The sequence below is a fragment of the Pan troglodytes genome, chromosome 2 (genome assembly GCF_028858775.2).
Source record: "Pan troglodytes isolate AG18354 chromosome 2, NHGRI_mPanTro3-v2.0_pri, whole genome shotgun sequence".
Taxonomy (NCBI): Eukaryota; Metazoa; Chordata; class Mammalia; order Primates; family Hominidae; genus Pan; species Pan troglodytes.
This window is the reverse complement of record NC_086015.1, coordinates 139761955-139784900: the sequence shown is the minus strand read 5'-3', so window position 1 is coordinate 139784900 and position 22946 is coordinate 139761955. Positions and strand designations below refer to the sequence as shown.

Genomic DNA, 22946 nt, shown 5'->3' with positions numbered 1-22946 from the left:
TTAGGTAGAGTGTACAGAGAAACCACAAGTAATCCTGATGGGTTTACACTTAAAGAAAACCTGTTGGGTATGCAGAGAACAGGATAAAAATTATAAAATAAGAGATTGGAATATGAAGTATTTTGCCTTAATATTTTTCAATTTCAGCCTCTCTCTCTCTCAGTGTCTCTCTCTCTCTCATGTCTTTCTCTCAAGTAGGCCAGGCACAGTGGCTCACGTCTGTAATCCCAACACTTTGGGAGGCCAAGGCAGGAGGATCAGTTGAGCCCAGGAGTTTAAGACCAGCCTGGACAACATAGTAAGACCCTGTCTCTACAAAAATAGAAAAATTAGCCAGGTGTGTGCCTGTAGTGCCAGCTGCTTGGGAGGCTGGGTGGGAGGTGGCCAAGAGGTTGAGGCTGCAGTGAGTCATGATTTTGCCACTGCACTTCAGCCTGGGCAACAGAGCAAGATCCTGTCTCAAAAAAAAAATACTGAGAATAGACACACGAACTATTCAGAAATTCAAAAGAGGCAGAGCGGGCTGGCTCATGCCTGTAATTCGAGCACTGTGGGAGCCTGAGGTGGGGGCATCGCTTCAGTTGAGGAGTTCTAGAGTAGCCTGAGCAACACAGAGAAACCCTATCTCTCTCCCCTTTTCCCCCTGCCAAAAAAAAAAAAAAAAAATTAGCCAGATGTATTGATGCCTGCCTATTAGTCCTAGCTTGCAGAGGTGGGAGGTGGGAGAGGTTGAGGTGGGAGGATTGCTTGATTCTGGGAGGTCAAGGCTGCAGTGAGCCAGGATTGTGCCACTGCACTCCAGCCTGGGCAACAGAGCACGCTCTCTCGCTCTCCCTCTCTCACTCTCTCTCTCTCTCTCCCCCCCTCTCTCTCTCTCTCAAAAAAAAAAAAAGGAGTTAAAAAAATTTATGTAGATACCTAAATCATCTTAAAGGAAATGAAACATAACTTCTTACCCATTAAGTGTGGGCTGTGCATAGTGACTTCTAAGGAGTACAGTGTGGAAAGAGGTGGAGAAATGTAATTTACAAAGGAGAAAACTGACAAACACTTGCATCTAGATGTTCATGATTAATAATCAGTAGTGTTTAGTCATATTGATAGTGACTTGATTTTATATGATGAAGATGGCAATTTCTCTCTTTACCTTCCTTCCAAAAATCCATAAACCCTGTCTAACCATGAGAAAAGCATCAGACAAATCGAAAGACATTGTATAAAATACCTGACCACTGCTTCTTAAAACCTTTGTGGTCATCAAAAATAAGTAAAGTGTGAAAATTAGAAATGGAAGTAGAGACTTTAAAGATGATGTCCCAGAAATAATAAACATCGTAAGAGACTACAAGGAACGACTCTACACCAATAAATTGGATAATCTAGAATAAATGACTAAATTTCTAGAAACATACAACCTATCAAGACTGAGTTATGGAGAAAAAGAAAAGCTGGGCCAGGCATGGTGGCTCATGCCTGTAATTCCAGCAATTTGTGAGGCTGAGGCAGGTGGATCACAAGGTCAGGAGATCAAGACCATCCTGGCTAACACGGTGAAACCCTGTCACTACTAAAAATACAAAAAATTAGCCGGGCATGGTGGTGGGCGCCTGTAATCCCAGCTACTCGGGAGGCTGAGGCAGGAGAATGGCTTGAATCCGGGAGGCGGAGCTTGCGGTGAGCCAAGATCGCGCCACTGTACTCCAGCCTGGGCGACAGAGTGAGACTCTGTCTCAAAAAAAAAAAAAAAAAAAAAAAAAAAGGCTGAACAGACCTATAACCAGTGGGCGGATTAGGAGAACAAAGAAAAGTCCCAGGATCATTTGGCTTCACTGGTGACTTTCGCCAAACATTTAAAGAATTAATGCCACTTCTCAGTCTTTTCCAAATAATCGATGAGGATGGAACACTTGTAAACCCATTTTATGTGGGCAGCATTACTCTTATACCAAAGCCAAGAAAAGACATCACAAAAAAAAGATACCACGAAAAGAAAAAGGCCAGTATAGATCCCTGATGAGTATATATGCAAAAAATCCTAAGCAAAAGACTAGCAACCAAATTTAACAGCATATTATTCACCAAATGAAAGTCAATTAATATGGTATGCCACATTAACAGAATGAAGGATAAAAATCACTTGGTCATCTCAGTAGATACCAGACAAAGAGTTTTATAAAATCCAGCACCCTTTTCATGTTAAAAGAAAAAACTCAGCAAACTAGGAATAGAGGAAAATAGAACACAATAGTGGCCATATATACAAAGCTTATTGCTAACATATTCTATGGTGAAAAATCTAAAAGCTTTTTCTGTAAGATCAGGAACAAGGTGAGGATGCCCACTCTCACCACTTCTATTCTGTGTATTACCAGAAGTTCTGCCCAGAGCTATTAGGCAAGCAAAAAAAAAAAAAAAAAAAAAAAAAACGGAAGAAGTGAAATTGTTTCTGTTAACAGATGACATAATCTTATATATAGAAAACCAGGCTGGGCATGGTGGCTCATGCCTGTAATCTCAGCACTTTGGGAGGCTGAGGCAGGCAGATCACCTGAGGTCGGGAGTTCAAGACCAGCCTGGCCAACATGGTGAAACCCTGTCTCTACAAAAAATTAGCCAGGATGGTGCAGGTGCCTGTAATCCCAGCTACTCAGGAGGCTGAGGCAAGAGAATTGCTTGAACCTGGGAGACGGAGGTTGCAGTGAGCCGAGATCATACCATTGCACTCCAGCTTGGGTGACAAGTGTGAAACTCTGTCTCAAGGGAAAAAAAAAAAAAAGGAAAACTGATTATTCCACAAAAATGTTACAATTCATGAATCAATTCGGCAAAGTAACAGGATGCAACATCAACATATAAATTTAGTTGTATTTCTATACATTAAAAGTGAACTTTCTGAAAGAAAATTAGGAAAACATTCCAATTTGCAATAGCATAAGAAAGAATAAAATACTTGGGAATAAACTTAAGAGGTGTTATTAGTCCGTTTCCACTGCTGTAAAGAGATATCTGAGACCGAGTAATTTATAAAGTAAAGAGGTTTAATGTTTACGATTTTGCAGGCTGCAGAGGAAGCATGGCTAGGAAGGCCTCAGGAAACGTACAATCATGGCAGAATTAGAAGGGAAAGCAGGCACATCTTCACATGGCCAGAGCAGGAGGAAGAGAGGGAGGGAGAGGTACTATACACTTTGAAACAACCAGATCTTATGATAATTCACCTACTATCATGAAAACAACACCAAAAGGGAAATCCATCCCCATGATCCAACCACCTCCTACCAGGCCCCACCTCCAACATTGGGGATTACAATTTGACATGAGATTTGAGTGGGGACACAGACCCAAACCATATTAGGAGGTAAAAGACTCACTGAAAACAACAAAACATTGATGAAAGAAATTAAAGGAGACACAAACAAATGGAAAGACATCTTGCGTCCATGAATTGGAAGACTTAATATTGTTAAAATGTCCATACTGCCTAAAGTGGTCTTACCGATTCAGTGAAATTTCTATCAAAATTCCAATGGGATTTTTTGCAGAAATAGAAAAATTCTGAACTTCATATGGAATCACAGAGAACCCTTAATACCCAAAACAGTCTGAGGAAGGAAGAACAAAGCTGGAAGCACCACACTTCCAAACTTCAAAATATGATACAAAAGTACAGTAGTTAAAACATCAGCTGGGTTCAGTGGCTCACACCCGTAATGCCAGCACTTGGGGAGGCTGAGGCAGGCAAATCACTTGAGCCCATGAGTTTGAGACCAGCCTGGGCAACATGGCAAAACCCTATCTCTACTAAAAATACAAAAATTAGCCCGGGCATGGTGGTGCTTGCTTGTAGTCCCAGCTACTTGGGAGGTGAGGTGGGAGGACCACCTGAGCTGGGGAGGTCAAGGCTGCAGTGAGCCATGATCATACCACTGCACTCCAGCCTGGATGACAGAGTGAGACCCTGTCTCAAAAACAAAACAAAACAAAACAGTTTGGCACTAGTATGAAGATAGGCATAGCAACTAATGTAACAGAATAGAGAGCCCAGAAGTAATTCACGTATGTATGGACAACTTACCTTTGATAAGGGTGTCAAGAATATACAGTAGGGAAAGGATAGTCTTTTCAACAAATGGTGTTTGGGAAAACTGGGTATCTACATGCAAAAGAATGAAATTGGTTTGGACCCTTACCTTACACTTTAACACAAAAATCAACTCAAAATGGATTAAACAATTAAACGTAAGACCTGAAACTTACCGACTCTTAGAAGAAAACATAGGGAGAAAAGAGCTTCATGACATTGGTCTTGGCAATGAATTCATGGGAATAACACCAAAAAGTGTCTGTGGATGGATGGATGAATGGATAAATAAAATGTATATACATACAATAGAATATTACTGAGCTTTAAAAAGAAAGAAAATTCTGCAATATGTGACAACCATGGATGAATCTGGAGGGCATTATGCTAAATGACATAAGCCAGCCACAGAAACACACAGAAATCAATCAAATAACTGCTTGATTACACTTACATGAGGTATGTTAACTCATGGAAGGAGAGAGCAGAAGGGTGATTGCCAGGGGGAGGGGGAAGCAGGAAGTGGGAAATTGCTAATAATGTGTATCAAGTTTCAGTAATGCAAAATGAATTCATTCTAGAGATAAACAGTCTGAGAAAGTGTCACAGTGTAGAGGAGTCTAAGAAGACATGACAGCTACCACCTTTGGTGGTATTCTGGAACAAAAATGATACTAGGTAAAAACTAAGGAAGTCTGCATAAAGTATGGGCTTTAGTTATTAATATTATCAATATTGGCTCATTAGTTGTGACAGTTGTACTATACTAATGTTAGGTGTTAACAATAAGGGATACTGAATCTGATGTGTATGGGATCTCTATACTATCTTTGTAACTTTTCTGTTAGTCTAAAACTATTCTAAAATAGAAAGCATATTTTTTAAAAATGCTATAGGAATTCAGTTAAGAAAAATTCCTTGAGACTGAAATACTAAACCCAACCAGTTCTTTTCCTTACATACATAAAAGTTTTGTAAAATGAAAACTAGGTATTCTAGGCAAAAGATGAGTTGAGAAAGTCTTAGTGGCACCTGAAAAAAGTTGTGAGAGACTTCAAAGTATACTTGAGATTATCTGGGACCCCTAGTGACATAGCTTTGAAGCACAGGTTGAAGAAACAGGACTTGATCATTTATGCAGTCTGATAAGAAACTGCTAAAGAATCTTAAATAGTCTCAAATATTTAAATCTTAAATTATGTAACTGGAGCCAATTATACAATGTCATCTATAAACAAGGTACTTGATAAAACTTTTTGCTCTATAATTTATGGATTTGTATACAATGTGGGCAGCTTCTCTGTGCTTTTCACCCTGAATTTAGAAATGAAACCTGGCTCTCCCTATATCAGATTATTTCACTCATGGCCTCATTAATTAGAAAGGAGAAGAGTTCAGCCTTTTCTACTCTCTGTTTTCTACTCCTTGCTTTTCCATACCATGCGATGAAAGGTAACAATCTTCTCTAGAATTACTTTTTATTGTTATCATTTTATTTCTCCCTTTAGTTCCCTATGACTAAAATTTTTTGGTTGACATTTTGTCTCTAATGTGTAATTTTTGCCTGAGTTCTCGATTTTCTTTAATAATATCCTGAAAATTTTGGGACTTTCTCTACAAAAATACATAGACATGAATTTTCGTATGTTTTAAAATGGTTCATAGGTACTTTGGAGTCCATGTGCCACAGGTCAAGAAACCCTGCCTATCTTGAATCCTATTAATAGTCGTAATAGAACTGAGGTGGCAGACAGACATTATTTTTCTTAGTCATTTCTTCTAAGTCTTACGTGAACAACATTAGCACTGATATGAACTTATTTTAATAGTTCTTGAAGATATGGTGAAAATACTTTGGACATCTTTGAACAGTTCTATAGCTCTAGCTAGGATAGTGCTTGCTTTTGGCCCTGGGCTATACTAGCATGGCTCAAACAAGCTCTACAATTTGATATTCTAGTATTTGGTAAAGTTTCTGTTCTTGGTGTAGATGGACTGCATCCTGTGCAGTCTTGAAAGATTGGTTAACCGATACTCACATGTTATGTGCCAATACGTGATTTTTAAAAACATTTACTTTAATGTTTTACTTATCTTTTGTATTTAGAAAGGAAAAAATACATTAGTTTTTTTTCCTCCCCCACAAGGACTGTTATAAAGTGAAGGCTGCCATCTAGAGACAGACTCATCATTGGAGATGTAATCACAGCAATTTCTGTTTTCAAGGCATTCTAAAAAATTTATAAGTATCAAAAATGTATCTTTATTCATAATTTGTGAGGGGTTTTTTTTTCATTTTTGCACATACTATTTAGACAGATCCCATGCATCCCAAGATATTTACGATTAAGCTTGAAAGGTATCAAAGTGTCTCTTTCTTTACCTCTTCCCCAGACCCCCTCCTCAAATCTTGAAAAAGACTCTTAAATGTAGTCACTGCATTACTAGGTACTTGTTAAGTTCTACATTTCTGGTATACTGATATTTGTTTAGTGAATCCTTCTCAGTTTTAGTAGACTCAACATTTCTTCTCCTTTCCTGACTCAGATTTTTTCTACCAATCCATCCATATTTATGTCTAGTCTTGATTTACAGTTTGCTGTTTATCAGGCTAGGTTATGTAAAAATGAAACTAAAAATGGCCAGGCACGGTGGCTCACGCCTGTAATCCCAGCAGTTTGGGAGGCCGAGGTGGGTGGATCATGAGGTCAGGAGTTCGAGACCAGCCTGGCCAACATGATGAAACCTTGTCTCTACTAAAAATACAAAATTTATTGTGTTTTTAGTAGAGAGTAATTACACGTGGTGACGTGTGCCTGTAATCCCAGCTACTCAGGAGACTGAGGCAGGAGAATCACTTGAACCCGGGAGGCGGAGGTTGCAGTGAGCTGAGATCGCGCCATTGCACTCCATCTTGGACAACAGAGCAAGACACAATCTCAAAAAAAAAAAGAAATAAAAAAATAAAAAGTTAGATGACAATAAAAATGATCCTGTCATATGCTTGGATTATCTCTAGTACATAACTAGATTACATTTTATTTATTAAGGCGCTATAATCCACTCTGTAAAAGAAAAGCTTTAAAATGATTTATACATGGAGCAATTACTTAGAAAGCATCTACTATTTGGAAGGATCTTTTGCTAAGTGTGTTAGACAATGTTAGTGTATTTCAATCACACTTAGACTTCAGTAATTTGAGGTAAGCAAGAATGGTGTGTCATAAAAGCTATAAACTTTTTTTTTTTTGAGTCTTGCTCTGTCATTCAGGCTGGAGTACAGTGGTGCAATCTCAACTTACTGCAACCTCAGCCTCCCAGGTTCCAGAGATTCTTGTGCCTCAGCCTCCTGAGTAGCTGAGATTACAGGCATGTGCCACCCACACCCGGCTGTTTTTTTCTATTTTTAGTAGAGATGATGTCTCGCCGTGTTGCCCAGGCTGGTCTCAAACTCTTGATCTTAAGCAGTCTGCCCACCTCAACCTCCCAAAGTGCTGGTATTATAGGTGTAAGCCACCACACATGGCCAAAAGCTATTATTAATATAAACTTAAAAGAACCTTGTGTTATATTTGGATAAATTGTTTTGCTGCTGAGTAAAGTTCTGTCTACTTTCAGTCTTCTATGTACTTGTGTACTTAGTTGGAGGGATGTATAGAAGGCTTGGAGTTTATGCCCTGGCTGACATCATAGAATAGAGGAGGAGAATTGAAAATGACTGAGGAGGGACAGGGGTGAGACATTTCTCTAAACTGTGGTTCATATATATGAGGATAAGAAAGTTTGCTGGGTCCTTCTTGACTTTTCTGACAATTTACCTCATCATTGTCTTAACTTACCCCTATGATAGGTACTAGGTATTTTGAACAGGGTGTTTAGTGCTGTTGGACCTGATATGTCTACTCTGGAGGTGGATGCTATAGGTCTAGGTGATGGGAAAACCTCTGGAATTACTTTCCCTGGTTTTGGGATAAAAGAGGTAGCTCGTCTCTTGAAACAGTATTTGAATCTGTGCATACGTAGGAATCTGACTTCCTGTAGAACTCAACTTAGGAACTGGAGCTTTTAGCTTGCTTCCAAAATGGGCACGATAATGTATCAGAAAAAAAAATGAATGCCCAAAGTAGGAGAGTCTAATACTGAGTATCTTTTATGTTACAGGTGCAATGCCAAATACTTTACATTTGTTATCTCATTTAATTCTCTTATCATCCTTACTTGTTTGAATGTTTCCCATGTGCTAAGTAATGTTCCAGGCAGTAGCAGTTAGAACATTGAAGAAAGGCTCTCTGCTCTGCAGTGATATTATCACCACTTAAAAGATTAGAAATCCTAGTTTCATAGAGACTAAGTGACTTTTCTAGTGTCCCATATCCGGTAACTGGTGGAGCTGAGAAACCCTACTATGTCTTACTCTAAAGACATTGAGCCACTCTAGGATGACTTATTTCCTGAGGCTTCTAACGTATGTTGTAATCACTGCAACTACAATTACAGTCTGTTTTTATTGTTGTCTATGTAGATATTTATACAAGAGCGTGTTTTCCAGCCTTATATTCCGTCTTTTGTGCCCTGTGATAGCAGATAACAAAAACACAGTATTTCTGGCAAACTTGTGTTAAGGATTCTTATTCTTGCCTTCTACTGAGTGCATATTGATAAGGACTATACAAATGCCTGATAGTGTTTAAGAGCAGTGTCTTTCAGTTTAGTTTTTTACATTTTATTTTTTATTTGAAATGTATTTATTCATAATTTTGTTTGGGTAATATATTCATGTAGTTCAAATTTTTAAAGTGCAAAAAGTATGAATATAGCCTCCCTTATTTTTCTAAACCTCAACTGCCCATTTCTCTTTCTTGGAGGCAACCAGTTTTACTAGAGTATCTTTCTAGAAATATTTTAATGTATGTTCAATCAAATATATTTCAGTATCCATTCTTTTTTGTGTTTGAATATATCCTATAGATCTTTCCATAGATAGCTTATTTTTTGATAGCTCCACCTGTAGTTTTGATAGATTCCATTGACTTTGAGAGTCAATACAGAGTAGTGGTTAATCATAGTAGCCAGTCTGCCTGCGTGTAAACCATGGGCCTGATACCGGGAAACTTTTTTTTGCAAGTTGCTAAACCTCTAGATGCCTCTTGTCTCAGAAATAATAGTACATTCTTCATAAGGCTGTTGTAAAGATTAAATGTATAAGCATCAAGTGCCTGGGAGATAGTAAGCGCCCAAATGTTAGCTGCCACCACCATCGTCATTAATATCACCTTTTTATTTATTTCATCTGATCTTTATGAGCACATAGGCTTTCTTTCCTTTTTTTTTTTTTATTACAAACAGTGCTTCAGGGATAACCTTTTACATTCATTACTTTGCACATGTGTTAGTCAGTGGATGTTTTGCTACAGGAACAATCTGTGGATCAAAGAGTATGTAAATTTGTAGTTTTGGCAGACATTTACCAAACTGCATACCATAGAGATTGTACCAAATTATATACTTTTATCAGCAATTTAACGTAATTTAAACTATCTAGAACTTTATGGTAGATTTCTGATGTTATGTCTAATTATGGAATTATTTATAGTTAAAAACGGCAATTTCAAAATTCTTCCTTTTCCTTCTTAGGAGTACTGTCCTGTCAGAAGGGCCTGATCAAACAACATTTTATGTTTTAATATAAAATATATGTTGGAAGGTTATTCTTTTGGGATTCTCACAGATAACTTGTTAATGCTTGAGAGAGTGGAAATTGATCTGAAAGATTAATTGAAAGATTAATGTAAAATCTGTTGTTCCACAGGTACTGTGAGAATAGAGATGTTTCGAAATATGCAGAATGCAGAAATCATCAGAAAAATGACTGAAGAATTTGATGAGGTATAGCATTCCAATATTCATACAAATTGCTTACTTATACTTTCACATGATGAATATGTTGATTATCTCAGGTTTTGTTTTGATTTGATGTTTAGTGTAACTGAAAATCTATTTTTTAATTATATATGATAATCTATGGTACTAATTCCAAAATTAATGATCTTTGGAGATTTGATTATGTTGTGTGGAGTATTGAATAATTGCTGGCAGGATAAGAAAATTAGTGATATGAGGTAAAAGTAGATTCTTGATATTTATTTTGAAGACCATCTCAAATTCCCAAATTTATAAATGCATCTCCAACAGTTTTCTGTTTGTGGAATGCTAGTTGCATTAAATGCTTTAAGGGGAAAACAGTTTGGAGGTCAGTGAATTCTAAGCAGGACCACATATTATACCTGTCTCAGAGATTATAAAATCACATTATGTTATTTAAGATTCCAAGACATCCTAATTAAGAAAAGCCCTGCTTACCTTCATTTAACCCAGAATTTCCCAAAATTATTTTACATGGAAATTCTCCCAAACCCCTGGGGTGTGTGTGTGTGTGTGTGTGTGTGTGTGTGTGTATGTGTGTGTGTGTGTGAATGTTAAGCTTCTATTTGGGATACTCTACTTGAAAGTATTCTTATTTTCATTTAGAATACATGTTTTCTTTGCTTGGCTTCACAAATTAATCACCTTTCTCATTTTCACAGAAATATTCTCTTGAGCAGTTTTACAGTGATTGTAAATGCTGAAACATTTCCACAGTTTTATTTCTGTATTGTATTTATGGTGAAATGAATTTATATTATGTATTAGGCTACCATTCCAGTTTTAACAATCTGCCTTTTGATTTAAATAACATTTCTATTTTTGGTATGTGTTTGTTTTTCTTGACTTTCAGCACTAAAATATTGGTTGTTTTCTAGGTCTGCTCTTTGACAGGGAGTGGGCACGGGGTTTTATTATTATTAATTTTAACTTGGAAAACGTCATACAAACACATATGTTAAGACAAACAGTGTGTGACCTGGGTATTGGGATTTTTGAAAGTTCATCAGGTGATTCTAATGTATACCAAAGCTTGGGAACTACTAGTTTAAAGAAAATTAACAGAAAGCCAAGAATTAACTTAGTAAAACTCTTCTCGTATGAAAATGGAATGAGATAAAAACAGAAATAAAGACACTGTGAAAATGCACATGTAACAAGAAAGCATTATTTTTGTTTTAGGATTATTAAATAACTAGAAGTTGAGAAATTCAGGAAAATAAATATATAGTTTTTTTTTTTTTTTTTTTTGGAGACACAGTTTCACTCTGTCGCCCAGACTGGAGCGCAGTGGCATTGTCTCAGCTTACTTTAACCTCTACCTCCCCGGTTCAAGCAGTTCTCATGCCTCAGCCTCCCAAGTAGCTGGGATTACAGGGGTGTGCCACCACGCCCAGCTAATTTTTGTATTACTAGTAGAGACAGGGTTTCTCCATGTTGTCCAGGCTGATCTGGAACTCCTGACCTCAGGTGATCCAACCACCTCAGCCTCCCAAAGTGCTCGAATTACAGATATGAGCCACCATGCCCAGCCAAATATATACTTAAAATACTCCTGTAAATATTGTTAACTATTATGGTATGTTGAAGGAATAGTAAACTATTAAGAAAAGTAAGAATGAGTTACGTTGCAAGTGAAATTACTGAAAAGGCATTTCATATACCTAAATATATTTTCTCGCAATATTTGAGATGATCAGCTTCATCAAAGAAGACTTTTTTAAAATCACCATTCAAGTTTTTTTTTTGTTTGATAGTAACGTAACACAGTTTGATTATGATATGAAGGTATTTAAAGTGAAAATACTTACTAGATATTTGAGGCTATCCATTTTATCTTCTGTCACTTGAGGAAGATATTATTCCTTTTGTTACTGTGTATATACCCGAGAAACTTGGTTTAAATGCATGTATATTGTGAAATATAACTTATTTTAAGAAGTTTATTACATTTTTTTCTTCAAAAGACTATATATGTCATTTGGTTTTCTGGGAGTTGAGGAGGTTAGCTTTATTAAATTGTATTTTATAATATTCTAAAAGATCTGATGACAAGAACCATTGGATCCCAAGAGTCTAGAACAATGTCTAATTCTCAAGGAATAATCATTTAAATTTTATTAAAATTAATATATTGTATTACAGCAAAGTAAGGTAAAGGTGAGATGAGTTAGTTTGAAGCTGTTAAGATTTTCAGTAAAGTGATCTAAAAGTAAGTTGTTGCCTGAGAAGTACACTTTGGTTCCTATTCTTTGTTACAAACAGATTATTACAATGTTGGTTAATAATCTTTTTAAAATACCTATAAACCTGCACATAGCCAGCAGTGCTTTGTGATTGTAATGTCAACCTAATTTAAAAATAAATTATTTCCCAGAGCAGTCTATGGGCTGTTCAGTCAATACATACACTTCGCTCTTGATAGAGCTAGCTGTAGAAAGCTAAAGCAAATTGATATTTCTTCCCCACATTTTTGGAATTGCACCTTCATATGTAAAGTCTTTGTTATGTTTCCAAGGTCAGATTGCATAGTTTTCATATGTTTTAAGTATGACTTTTATGTAGGGAAATTTTTATAACAAAACACATTTAATATATTAATTTAGTGCCTTTAATTCTTGCTTGTTCTTTTGCATTACATTGATAAATTGCGTGATTTTTGTGTATTGTGTTCTTCTCCCGTGATAACTTAACCTTGCAGATTTTTTCTCTTTTCCTGTCTAATCGTATGTACTTCTCTGAATTTATCCATTTCAGCATTTATTTAATCAAAGGATTAACATCATTAATAAGTATAAAAATGGTTAAATAGTATACAAACTGAGAAAAGGAAATATTACGGATATGATAGGGGAAAGCTCAAATTATCTCCAGTCCCAAGTTAAAGTCTCTAAATTGTTTCAATTGTATATCCCATCACTAAAACTTTTTTTTTTTTTTTGAGACGGAGTCTGGCTCTGTCACCCAGGCTAGAGTGCAATGATGCAATCTCGGCTCACTGCAAGCTCGGCCTCCTGGGTTCACGCCATTCTCCTGCCTCAGCCTCCCGAGTAGCTGGGACTACAGGTGCCTGCCGCTACGCCGGGCTGATTTTTTGTATTTTTAGTAGAGACGGGGTTTCACCGTGTCAGCCAGGATGATCTTGATCTCCTGACCTCGTGATCCACCTGCCTCGGCCTCCCGAAGTGCTGGGATTACAGGCGTGAGCCACCGCTCCCAGCCACTAAAACATTTTTTAAACTATAATCCTAATAGTGAAAACCTGTGATAAGCCTCCTCTCTCTTCACCATGCTCCTTTTCTGAGGGCCATAGTTTTTAACGTACGAGAGGAGTGCTTAAGAAGTAACTATGTGGTGGTCAGGCATGGTGGCTCACACCTGTAATCCCAGCACTTTGGGAGGCCAAGGTGGGTGGGTCACCCGAGGTCAGAAGTTCACAGAACAGCCAGGCCAACATGCTGAAACCCTGTCTCTACTAAAAATACAAAAATTTGCCAGGAGTGGTGGCACATGCCTGTAATTTCAATTACTGGAGTGGCTGACGCAGGAGAATCGCTTGAATCTGGGAGGTGGAGGTTGCAGTAAGCTGAGATCCCACCACTGCATTCCAGCCTGGGCAACAGAGTGAGATGCTCTCTCTCAAAAAAAAGTAACTATGTGGTGATTATTTGAGACCTTCTTAGTTCTGAACTACATCTATTTTCTAAATGTCTTATAAATAGTAAATACATGAAAAGATTTCTTCCTTCCACCCTTGGTAATCAAGACTGAGTGTATACCCTTGTTTGTTTATTGTATTAAAGTATACTTTGCAGCATATGCATATTTATTAATAGAATTAAATGTATATAGTATTGCGCTATCATTATTTGTGTAAAAGTAATTTTAATGGACAGATGAAGACAATATTTCATACTATTCTGATCAAAATACTGTGATCACACAGTGGTTTTCAAATATCACAGGCTAATAACTCAAGACTCAGTATTTATTTAGACATGGTTCTAATGTTGGTAATGGGTCTATATCTTTATTTTTAATAGTCTTAATAATAATTTAAAGTTTTCAGGGTCATTTTCTTATATCATTAGATTTTCATGGCTTTACTTTTATAGTGGACTAAGATGAATGCGTGCAAGGAGTGACAGTGCCACCACATTTCTTATTTCCTTATGATCACATGCTCAGGTTTTTGTTGTTTCGGTTTTCTTGAAAAATCTGTGCTTGGTGCCTTTCCATTTTGCCAGGAGTTAAAAATAGATACTATTGGCCAGGCGCAGTGACTCATACCTATAATCCCAGCACTTTGAGAGTCTGAAGTGGGTGGATCATTTGAGGTCAGGAGTTTGAGACCAGCCTGGCCAACATGGTGAAACCCCATCTCTACTAAAAATAAAAAAATTAGCGTGGTGGTACGTGCCTGTAATCCCAGCTAATGGGGAGGCTGAGGCAGGAGAATCACTTGAACCCAGGAGGCAGAGGTTGCAGTGAACCGAGATCACGCCACCACACTCCAGCCTGGGCAATGGAGTGAGACTTCACCTCAAAAAAACAACAACAACAAAAAAAAACAAAAACAAAAAAAAGACACTATTGGGCTTAAAGTCATTGAATTGGTCATATGTAACTTAAAATAACTTAAGAAACCAGTGAGGAATGCCATTTCTACTGTCAGCTCCTTTGAGTATTGAACTCTTTGCTACTCTGTTAAATTTGTTTTGTGACACAAAGCAGTCTGAAATATGGACCAAGTGAGGGCATACCAGGCTTATTCTGTATATTAAATATTAGCAACAATTAATTTCTTTCTTTTTGTAGATAAAAATAAATAGAAATAGAAGTTCTAATATTTTCTTACAATACACCACTCCATTTGTGTTGCATACATCACTGTGGAAACTGCTCCAAGATGAGAAAGGTAAACAGAAAATGTTAAAGAAAATAGAAATGACAAGTGCCAAAAGACAAATGAATAATTAAAAAATTGGGATGACTCCAGAAATTGTAATGAATTTGTAATATGCAAAAATGTAACAAAGAAAATATACAATGACTGAACCCTGCAGTTCGATCTATTGGGGACAAGAGCAAACGTTGAATAGTAATAATAATAGCTAATAATTATGCTTAATGGATGCAAGCACTGTTAAGTGCTTTACATATACTTAATTCTCACAATATTTTTGTGAGGTAGGTAGTTTATAATATTGTTATCCCTATATGACAGATGAGAAAATTGGGGCACAAAAGGGTTAAGAAACTTGCCTGAGGTCACACAACTGGTAAATGGCAAGCCAGGAGTTGAACCCAAACAATCTAGCTCCTACAGCCGTAGTTTTTTTTTTTTTTTTTTTTTTTTTTTGGAGAGTGAGTCTTGCTCTGTCACCCCCAGGCTGGAGTGCAGTGGTGTGATCTTGGCTCACGGCAACTTCTGCCTCCCGAGTTGAAGCGATTCTCGTGCCTTAGCCTCCTGAGTAGCTGGGACTACAGGCGCACACCACCACGCCTGGCTTATTTTTGTATTTTTAGTAGAGACAAGGTTTCACCATATTGGACAGGCTGGTCTCGAACTCCTGGTCTCAGGTGAGCCACTGTGCCTGGCCCTAAGTCCATACTCTTTAACTACTATCCTATTCTGTGTTTTATATAGTCAGAAGTTTATGATACTGAAATGTCTGGGAAAAGATTACTCAGTAACAGTTACGCTTTTTCAGTTTGGACAACCCTGGTCATATAATTCATTTCTGGCTATTTTTATTATCGATTTCTTACTGCTGATCCAGTAAGTTATAGAATTATACTAGTAGTTTTTTAATGGGCCCGTTATATTCTCTTAATCTGGGATAATCTTTTTAGATTGAGTCAGACCTCTCCCTTACATTATCTGAGACATCACTCATTATGAGAGATGCTTAAACGAGATACTCATGAAGCCAAAGTATATTCCAACAATAACATTTATGTCAGTGGTTACTAGATGAAATACTATCTGGATTAGTCATGATAAAGTATTTATTGAGGATATACTTACATGCTGGTAATTTGAAAATTTTTATCTTTCCGTTTTAAAACTCGTACAAAATTGGATTTTACAGTGATTCACATAAATCACATTTATATTTGTTAATTATTATTAAGATGTATTAGATTTTTCAGCTAAAGCCAGATAGTAGGAATTCGGTTTTTTATTTATTAGAGGTATCACTTTTTGCTTTTATGGATATATAGTAGTTCACATTTTTATGGGGTACTTGTGAATATTTTTACATGCATAGAATGCGTAATGATCAAGTCAGGGTATTTGGGGTATCTCTTACCTTGAGTATTTATCATTTCTGTGTGTTGGTACCATTTCAAGTCCTTTCCTAGCTTTTGTTTTGTTTGTTTACTTATTTGTTTGTTTTGAGACTGAGTCTCACTTCGTTGCCTAGGCTGGAGTGCAGTGGCACGATCTCAGCTCACTGCAACCTCCACCTCCCAAGTTCAAGTGATTCTCTTGCTTCAGCCACCCAAGTAGCTGGGATTACAGGCTTGTGCCACCGTGCCTAGCTAATTTTTGTATTTTTAGTAGAGACAAAGTTTCGCCATGTTGGCCAGGCTGGTCTTGAACTCCTGTCCTCAAGTGATCCACCTGCCTTGGCCTTCCTGTGTGCTGGGATCACAGGCATGAGCCACCGCACCCAGCTCTCTCCTAGCTATTTTGAAATATATAATATATTGATGTTAACTGTAGTCACCCAAGCCTGCTATCGAACATTAGAACTTATTTCTTCTATCTAACTGTAAGTTTATAACTATTTACCCAACCTCTCTGTTTCCTCCTCACACGCTTTTCTCCCTCTGGCATCTATCATTCTATTCCCTATCACCATGAGATCAGGTTTTTTAGCTCACAGATAAGAGTGAGAAAATGTATTTGTTTTTCTGTTCCTGAGTTATTACACTTAATATAAGGATCTCCAGTTCTATTCATGCTGTTGCAAATGACTTTAATTTTTTATAACCAAATAGTATCCGGTTATATGTATATGCTGCATTTTCTTTATCCATTCATCTATTGATGGACACTTAGATTGATTCCATATCTTTGCAATTGTGAATAGTGCTGTGATAAACATGCAAGTGTGGGTATCCCTTTGATATACTGATTTCTTTTCCTTTGGATAAATACGTAGTAGTGGGATTGCTGGATCATATGGTAGTTCTATTTTTAGTTTTTTGAAAAATCTCCACACTGTTTTCCATGGTGGTTGTACTAATTTACATTCCCACCAACAGTGTATAGAAGTTCTCTTTTCTCCAGATCCTCACCAGTATCTGTTGTTTTTCTTCTCTTTAATAATAGCCATTCCAACTGGGGTGAATGATATCTCATTGCCCATTTAATTTGTATTTTCTGGATGATTATGGATGTTGAGCACTTTTTCATATACCTGTTGGCCATTTAAGTTTTCTTTTGAGAATTGACTATTCATGTGCTTTGCTCACTTTTTAATTCGATTATGTTTTTTTTTCATTGTTGAGTTGTTTATTTTCAGTATTAGTCTTTTGTTGGATGAATAGTTTGCAAATATTTTCTCTCATTCAAGAGGTTGTCTCTTCACTCTGTTGTTTTCTTTGCTTGCTGTGCTTTTTTATTTTTAGTTTAATGTATCTTGTTTGCCTTTTTTATTTGTTTGTTTTTGTTGTCTGTGCTTTTGATGTCTTGGCTATAAACTATTTGCCTAGACCAGTGTCCTGAATTGTTTTTCCTGTGTTTTCTTCTACTAGTTTTATAGGTTCAGGTCTTACAGTTAAGTCTTTATCTTGAGTTGATTTTTATATAACGTGAGAGATAGGGGTTCAGATTCATTCTTCTGCATATGGATATCCAGTTTTTCCAGTATCATTTAGTGAAGGGAGATGTCCATCCCGCAGTGTATATTCTTGACACCTTTGTCAAACATCAGTTGGCTGTAAATATGTGGATTTATTTCTGGGTTATCTATTCTGTTCAATTGGTATGTGTGGTTATTTTTATACCAATACTTTGTTCTTTTGGCGAATATAGCCTTGTAATATAATTTGAAGTCAGGCTGTAATGCCTTCAGCTTTGTTTTTGTTTTGTTTCGTTCATTTGTTTGTTTGTTTTGCTTAACTTTGCTTTGGCTATTCCAGTTCTCTTTTGGTTCCATGCACACTTCAGGATTGTTTTTTTCTGTTGCTGTGAGAACTGACATTGATATTTTGATAGGGATTACATTGAATCTGTATATTGCTGTTGACAGTATGGTCATTGATATGGTTTGGATGTTTGTCCCCTTTAAATCTCATGTTGAAATGTAATCCCCAGTGTCGGAAGTGGGGCCTGGTGGGAAGTGTTTGGGTCATGGGGACAGATACCTCGTGAGTGGCTTGGTATCCTCCTTGCAGTAACAAGTGAATTCTTGCTTTGAATTCACAAGATATCTGGTTATTTTTTAAAGTATGGCACGCCTGCCCCCTTGCTCCTTCTCTCACCATGTGATTCACTGGCTCACCTTCACGTTCTGCTGTGATTATAAGCATCCTTGAGGACCTCACCATAAGGCGAGCAGACTCCAGTACTATGCTTCATATACAGCTTCCAGAACCTGAGCCAGTAAACCTCTTTTCTTTATAAATTACCCAGTCTTGGGTATTTCTTTATAGTAATGCAAAAAATAAAAATAAAAAAAAGGCGACACAGTCATTTTACCAACCTTTTTTTAAAGAAAAAATTCAGTGGTTACCAACATTTTACCAATATTCTTGGGATTCATGAGCATGAGTTGTCTTTCCATTCATTTGTGTCCTCTTCAGTTTCTTTCATCAGTCTTTTGTAGTTTTCCTTATAGAGATCCTTCACTTTAGTTAGCTTTATTTCTAGATCTTTTATTTTTTGTAGCTGTTGTAAATGGGATTGCCATCTTGATTTTTTTACAGCTGTTTTATTAATGGTATATAGAAACCAATTTTTATATGTTGAAAAAATGTAAAGCACTTTACTGAATTTGCTATCAGCTCTAAGAATTTTTTGGTAGAGGCTTTGGGTTCTTCTAAATAAAAGATCATGTCATCTGCTGAGAGGGACAGTTTGACTTCCTCTTTTCCAATTTGGATGCATTTTGTTTTTTCTCTTACCTGATTGGTCTGTCTAGGACTTCCAGTACCATGTTGAATAAGACTTATAAAAGTGGGCATGTTTGTTTTGTTTCAGTTCTTGAAGGAAAAGGTTTGAACTTTTCCCCATTCAGTATGATGTTACCTGTGAGTTTGTCATATATGAACTTTGTTATTTTGAGGTATATTCCTTTTTTGCCTAGTTTATTGAGAATTTTTATCATGAAGCGTTGTTGGATTTTACCAAATGCTTTTTCTGCATCTATTGAGATGATCATAGGGTTTTTGTCCTTCAGTCTGTTGATGTTATGTATCACATTTGTTGATTTGCATACGTTAAACCATCCTTGAATGCCTTATGTAAATTTTGCTTGATCATGGTGTATTAGTGAGTTTGTAGTGAGATTAAATCAGTAATAAAAAGTCTCCCACCCAAGAAAAGCCCAGGCCCAGAAGGATTCACAGCTGAATTCTACCAAAGATAGAAGAAATAACACCAGTCCTCCTCAAACTATTCCAAAAAACTTAAAGGGAGGGAATTCTCAGTAACTCATTCTAGAAGGCCAGCATTACCCTGTTAGCAAAACCAGATAAGGCCACAGCAAAAACAACAACAACATAAAGGAACCTACAGGCCAACATCCCTGATGAAGTTAGATACAAAAATTCTAGCAAACCAAAGTCAACAGACATCAAAAAGGTAATATACCATGATCAAGCAATTTGTTAGTGTATAGTTGTTCATAATAGTCTCTGATGATCTTTTGTATTTCTGTGTTATCAGTTGTAATGTCTCATTTTTCATTTCTAATTTTTTTTATTTGGGTCTTTGTTAATCTAGCTAGTGGTTTATCAGTTTTATCTTTTCATTTTATTGATCTGTTGTATTTTTTTTAGTTTTATTTTTGGTCTGATCTGTATTATTTCTTTTCTGCTGTTAATTTTGTATTTGGTTTGTTCTTCCTACTCTAGTTCCTGAGGTGCGTCATTAAATTGTTACTTTGAAACCTTACTACTCTTTTTTTTTTTTTTAATACTTTAAGTTTTAGGGTACATGTGCACAATGTGCAGGTTAGTTACATATGTATACATGTGCCATGCTGGTGCGCTGCACCCACTAACTCATCATCTAGCATTAGGTATATCTCCCGATGCTATCCCTCCCCCCTCCCCCCACCCCACAACAGTCCCCAGAGTGTGATATTCCCCTTCCTGTGTCCATGTGATCTCATTGTTCAATTCCCACCTATGAGTGAGAATATGCGGTGTTTGGTTTTTTGTTCTTGCGATAGTTTACTGAGAATGATGATTTCCAATTTCATCCATGTCCCTACAAAGGACATGAACTCATCATTTTTATGGCTGCATAGTATTCCATGGTGTATATGTGCCACATTTTCTTAATCCAGTCTATCATTGTTGGACATTTGGTTCCAAGTCTTTGCTATTGTGAATAATGCCGCAATAAACATACGTGTGCATGTGTCTTTATAGCAGCATGATTTATAGTCCTTTGGGTATATACCCAGTAATGGGATGGCTGGGTCAAATGGTATTTCCAGTTCTAGATCCCTGAGGAATCGCCACACTGACTTCCACAATGGTTGAACTAGTTTACAGTCCCACCAACAGTGTAAAAGTGTTCCTATTTCTCCACATCCTCTCCAGCACCTGTTGTTTCCTGACTTTTTAATGATTGCCATTCTAACTGGTGTGAGATGGTATCTCATTGTGGTTTAGATTTGCATTTCTCTGATGGCCAGTGATGATGAGCATTTTTTCATGTGTTTTTTTGGCTGCATAAATGTCTTCTTTTGAGAAGTGTCTGTTCCAAAGACAGAGTTTCGCTCTTGTTGCCCAGGTTAGAGTGCAATGCGTGATCTCGGCTCACTGCAACCTCTGCCTCCTGGGTTCAGGTGATTCTCCTGCCTCAGCCAACTGAGTATCTGGGATTACAGGCGCCCATGACCACACCCAGCTAATTTTTGTATTTTTAGTAGAGACGGAGTTTACCATGTTGGCTAGGCTGATCTCGAACTCCTGACCTCAGGTGATCCACCCACTTCAGCCTCCCAAAGTGCTGAGATTACAGGTGTGCGCTGCTGTGCCTGGCCTGAAACCTTATTGCTCTTTTGATGCAGGTGTTTATTTCTATAAACTTTCATCCTACTGCAGTTTTTGCTGTATCCCACAGGTTTTGGTATGTTGTGTTTCCACTTTCATTTATTTCAGGGCATGTTTTGATTTACACCTTAATTTCTTCGTTGACCCAGTGGTTATTCAAGAGTGTGTTTTTTAATTTTTATGTATTTGTAAGGTTTTCAGAGTTTCTCTTTGTATTGATTTCTGGTTTTATTCCATTGTGGTCTGAGAAGATATTTCATATGATTTTGATTTTTAAAAATTTGACGAGACTTGTTTTGTGGCTTAACATATGGTCTATCCATGTGCTAATGAGAATAATGTATATTCTGTCTATGGCCATACCACCCTGAATGCACCCAATTTTGTCTGATCTCAGAGAATAATGTGTATTCTGCAGTTGTTGGATAAAATGTCCTATAAATGTCAAGTCTATTTGGTTTAAGGTCTAGTTTAAATCCAGTGTTACTTTAATGAATTTCTGTCTAGATGATCGAATGCTGAGAGTGAGGTGTTGAAGTCTCTGTTATAGTCTGGGAGTCTATTTAGATTTAGTAATGTTTGCCTTATAAATCTGGATGCTCCACTGTTGGGTGCATATATACTAAAAATTATTAATTATTCTTGTTGAATTAATCTCTTTATCGTTATATAATGACCTTTGTCTTTATGACTGTTTTTGATGTACAGTTTGTTTCACTCATCATAAGTGTAGCTGTTCTTGCTCACTTTTCATTTCTATTTGTGTGGAATATCTTTGTCCATCCCTTTAGTTTCAGTCTGTATGTGTCTTTACAGGTAAAGTGCATTACTTGTAGGCAGCATGTGGTTGGATCCTGTCTTTTATCTACTCATCTGGTCTTTGTCTTTTTAGTGGAATATTTAATCCGTTTACATTCAAAGTTAATATTACTATGTGACCCTTTGTTCCTGTCATAGTGTTAATTGTTTTCTGGTTGTTTTGTAATATTATTTGTTTCTTTCTTTTTCTCCTATTGTTTTTCTTTGTTGTTTGGTGATTTTCTGTAGCAGTGTCATTTGATTATTTTATCTTCCTCATATGTGTGTTTGCTTTACCAGTGAGACTTATACTTTTGTGTGTTTTCTTCATGGTAAACATTGTTCATTCACATCCAGTTTTAGGACTCTCTTGAGCATTTTTTTGTGTAGAACAGATCTGGTGGTGATGGATTTCCTTAGCTTTTGCTTGTTTGGGAAAAATGTTATTTCTCCATTTATTAAAGATAGTTTTGCTGAATATAGTGCTGTTGACTAGCAGGGTTTTTTGTTGTTGTTGTTGTTGTTGTTTTCTTTTAGCAGTGTGAATATGTCCTTCCATTCTCTCTGGTCCTATAAGGTTTCTGCTGAGAAATTTACTGGTAGTCTGATGAAGGTTTCTTTATATATGACTAGACACTTTTGCTGTTTTCAGAATTCTCTCTGTCTTTGACGTTAAAACAGTTTGACTATAACGTGCCATGAAGAAGACCTTTTTGGATCTTAGCCTCTTGTATCTAAATGTCTATATCTCTTGCTAGACTTGGGAAGTTTTCATCTATTCTTTTATTAAGTAGGTTTTAAAATGCTTTCATTCTGTCTTGGCCTTCTGGGACCCCAAATTGAACATTTGGGTGCTCTGTGGTATTTCATATATCACAAAGGCATAGTTCATTTTTCTTTA

At 36.8% G+C, this 22946-nt stretch overlaps 1 protein-coding gene across 12 annotated transcripts in view; it reads left to right on the top strand.

Annotated features, from left to right (window-relative positions):
• The window catches only part of STAG1 (STAG1 cohesin complex component), a 408398-nt gene that overhangs the window by 198950 nt on the left and 186502 nt on the right, over positions 1-22946 (top strand). For 10 of the 12 annotated variants that reach the window (XM_016942000.4, XM_016942001.4, XM_009446530.5 and 7 more), the window contains one exon: positions 9891-9967. The exons of 1 other annotated variant lie outside the window; for it this stretch is intronic. In XM_016942000.4, coding sequence (XP_016797489.1) covers positions 9891-9967 — 77 coding nt within the window. Of the gene's footprint in view, positions 1-9890; positions 9968-14821; positions 14922-22946 lie in introns of those variants that run through there. One more of the 12 variants, XM_024355712.3, reaches the window with a different exon arrangement.